At 57.7% G+C, this 3,127-nt stretch overlaps 1 protein-coding gene across 1 annotated transcript; it reads left to right on the top strand.

Annotated features, from left to right (window-relative positions):
* The first annotated feature begins 1,404 nt into the window (after positions 1–1,404).
* Positions 1,405–2,737, top strand: HOXB1 (homeobox B1). The gene is made up of 2 exons (XM_024744959.1): positions 1,405–1,972; positions 2,409–2,737. The coding sequence occupies exons 1-2, from the start codon at positions 1,405–1,407 to the stop codon at positions 2,735–2,737; spliced, it is 897 nt and encodes a 298-aa protein (XP_024600727.1).
* Positions 2,738–3,127: the final 390 nt, after the last annotated feature.

Genomic DNA, 3,127 nt, shown 5'->3' with positions numbered 1-3,127 from the left:
AAGCTCTTGTCCTCGGAGTCTGGAGGAGGAGAATCAATGGGCTCTACCTAAGAGCTTCCCTTCCAGTTCCATCCGTGTCTGAATAGAGTGAAGGAGCCACTTCCTGTTCTCCTCCCCTCCCCCAGCCCTAACCCAACAGACACATGGAGCAGAAAGGCGTGAGACTCCGCTCCTGAGCCTGAAGCTCCCATTCTCTAAGCAAACTCCTTTGACCTATTCTAGAAAGTTCTCAGAAATTTGAGTCATCTTTAAGATGTAATTGGTATTGAATTTATGGATTTGAGGCTTGGGGGGTGTGTGTGCTGTGGGGTAGGAAGGAACCAGAAGAATGCACTACACTAGCTTTAATCACTTCAGAAAGAGAATAAAAATTCCCTCCTCTTCACCTGTAAGTAAACATTACCTAGCTCTGTGCTCCTTGTGGCTCTCTGGAGAGATACAGGGCGTTATCTGAGTCTGAGTGAGTGAGCCAGCTACAGCTATGGATGGCTAGAGAGAGGATAAATACATCCAGAGAAATGAGTTGATGGATAGGTAGGGAACGAATATAAATATGGAGAGAGATGGACGAACAGAGAGATGGATTGAGACAGAGAGAATATAAAAAGAAGCCAAGGGAGAGAAATGCATGTGTGAATGAGGAGAGAGTGGTTATGTGGAGAGATGGAGAGAGGAGCGGGGCATTTCTCATCCTCTCCACATTTCTGTCATCTTGTCTTGCTCCTTGATATGCCAGTTTCCCACCCCTCACTTAACTCTTCCTCTAGATTCTAGGCCCTGCCTCACACCCTTAGGTGTTTTTGCACCCTCTTCCTTCACAGTCATCCATTTGGCCCAAAATAACATACCTCACTCGGCTGTCCTAGCCCATCACCCCAAATTGGGAGAAAGAAACTCAGAGCGGGAGTTCTGAGCAAAGAAGCCTGTGGGAAGAATGAAGGACAGCTGGGTTGAATTTGTCCAAATCTAATAACCTAGGAGCCTATTGAAGGCCTTGGGGGTTGGGAGGGGGGGAAAGTCCTGAATATTCCTCTAACTTTTCCCCCCTCTCCCTCTGGTTCCTTCTTTCCAAAAGTCTTTGAAGAAAGATGTTTTTGACGCTTCCACGTCACCCTCAGATGGATGGGCTGCCGGTGATTGAAGTGTCTTTGTCATGCTAATGCTCGGGGGGTGATGGATGGGCGCTGGGGCTGCCAAACTCTGGCCCGCTGCGCCCATTGGTCTGGGAGAGATCACATGCGCCCCTCCACCCCCACTCCCTACCCCCTTCCTGGGGGAGCCCTGGCCCAGGCGAGCTGGGTTAGGCCATGGATGCAAGCTTCGGCGCTGTGACATACTGCGGAAAGGTTGTAGGGCAAGAGGGTGTCTCCCCCAAACGGGCCGACCCTCCTGCGGCCTCGACGCATGGACTATAATAGGATGAACTCCTTCTTAGAGTACCCACTCTGTAACCGGGCACCCAGCGCCTACAGCGCCCCTACCTCTTTCCCGCCCAGCTCGGCTCCCTCTGTTGACAGCTATGCAGGCGAGACCCGCTATGGTGGGGGGCTGCCCAGCCCCGCGCTCCAGCAGAACTCAGGCTATCCGGCCCAGCACCCGCCCTCGGCGTTAGGGGTGCCCTTCCCCAGCTCCGGGACCTCGGGGTACGCCCCGGCTGCCTGCAGCCCCAGCTACGGGCCTTCTCAGTACTACCCTCTGGGCCAGCCGGAAGGAGATGGAGGCTATTTTCATCCTTCAAGCTATGGGGCCCAACTAGGGGCCTTGTCCGACGGCTATGGAACTGCTGGGACGGGCCCGGGGCCATACCCTCCGCCGCAGCCCCCTTATGGGAACGAGCAGACAGGGAACTTTGCACCGGCCTATGCTGAGCTCCTCTCCGAGGACAAGGAGTCACCCTGCCCGTCAGAAACCAGCCTCCCCACAGCCCGGACCTTCGACTGGATGAAGGTTAAGAGGAACCCACCCAAGACAGGTAGGGCTCAGAGGTGGCTACCCCCTCTCTGGGGCTCAGAGCGGCTCTGCTGCTTCTGCACTGAGGTGTCCTGGGCTGGGTTCCTGTCTCTGCGCCTCCGGGTAGAGGCAGGTAAGAGCGCTCTGCCTGGTCTCAGGTCAGGTGGGGTCTCCCCACCCAGTGAGTGCCCGGTTCCCGTTAAGAGTAAGTCTCCACACATACCCGCACTTCCGGATCTGTGTGCCCAGCTCAGGCCCAGGACCCGGTGTCCTGCGGAGGGATGGGGGATGGGAGCGTGGGGAGGCTGATCCAGATCACCTGGAGGGGTGCTTGGTGCTTTGAGAGCTGAAGCGGGACAGCATGGTGAATGGGGGTGCAGAGCTGGCCAGGGGGGAGGGGAAGGGAAGGAGAAAGAGGTGAGAGAACTGACGTGGCCTTTCTCTCGCCCCGCCCCTAGCGAAGGTGTCGGAGCTGGGCCTGGGCGCGCCCGGTGGCCTCCGCACCAACTTCACCACGCGGCAGCTGACCGAGCTGGAGAAGGAGTTCCATTTCAACAAGTACCTGAGCCGGGCCCGGAGGGTGGAGATCGCCGCCACCCTGGAGCTCAACGAGACGCAGGTCAAGATTTGGTTCCAGAACCGGCGCATGAAGCAGAAGAAGCGCGAGCGGGAGGGAGGCCGGGTGCCCCCAGCCCCTTCAGGCTGTCCCAAGGAGGCAGCTGGAGACGCCTCCGACCAGTCCACGTGCACCTCCCCGGAAGCTTCGCCCAGCTCCGTCACCTCCTGAACTAAACTTGCCAACTGACGGGGCTCCCCAGCACCCGAGCGCCGCCGTCCAGCCCTCTCCTCCGCTCTCCCTAACCCTGGGCCTCGGCTTTACTACTCAGGCGATCCTCACCAAGGCTGGGGCGCCAGTTTAGAGCTGCTTTGGGGAGGAATGGGGGACCCCTTTTCTCCGGTCTGGGCAAGGTGCTGATGGCTGGGGACCCTACAGGAGGACCAGAGGCATGGGAGACACCCAACCTGTCAAGAGTGAAGGGAAGGGCTTCCCTCGGCCTTTAATCTGGGGATCAGCACGTGGGCGGGGCGGAAGCAAGTCCCAACCTCCTGGATTCTCCTTTCCCTTCCAACTTCGATTTGTTCAGTCCAGTGCCTTTGAGCTTCGAGGACTCTCCTC

Source organism: Neophocaena asiaeorientalis, unplaced genomic scaffold, assembly GCF_003031525.2.
Source record: "Neophocaena asiaeorientalis asiaeorientalis breed wild unplaced genomic scaffold, Neophocaena_asiaeorientalis_V1.1 scaffold1, whole genome shotgun sequence".
Taxonomy (NCBI): domain Eukaryota; kingdom Metazoa; phylum Chordata; class Mammalia; order Artiodactyla; family Phocoenidae; genus Neophocaena; species Neophocaena asiaeorientalis.
The sequence above is the reverse complement of the archived record's forward strand: the minus strand, read 5'-3'. Positions and strand labels throughout refer to the sequence as shown.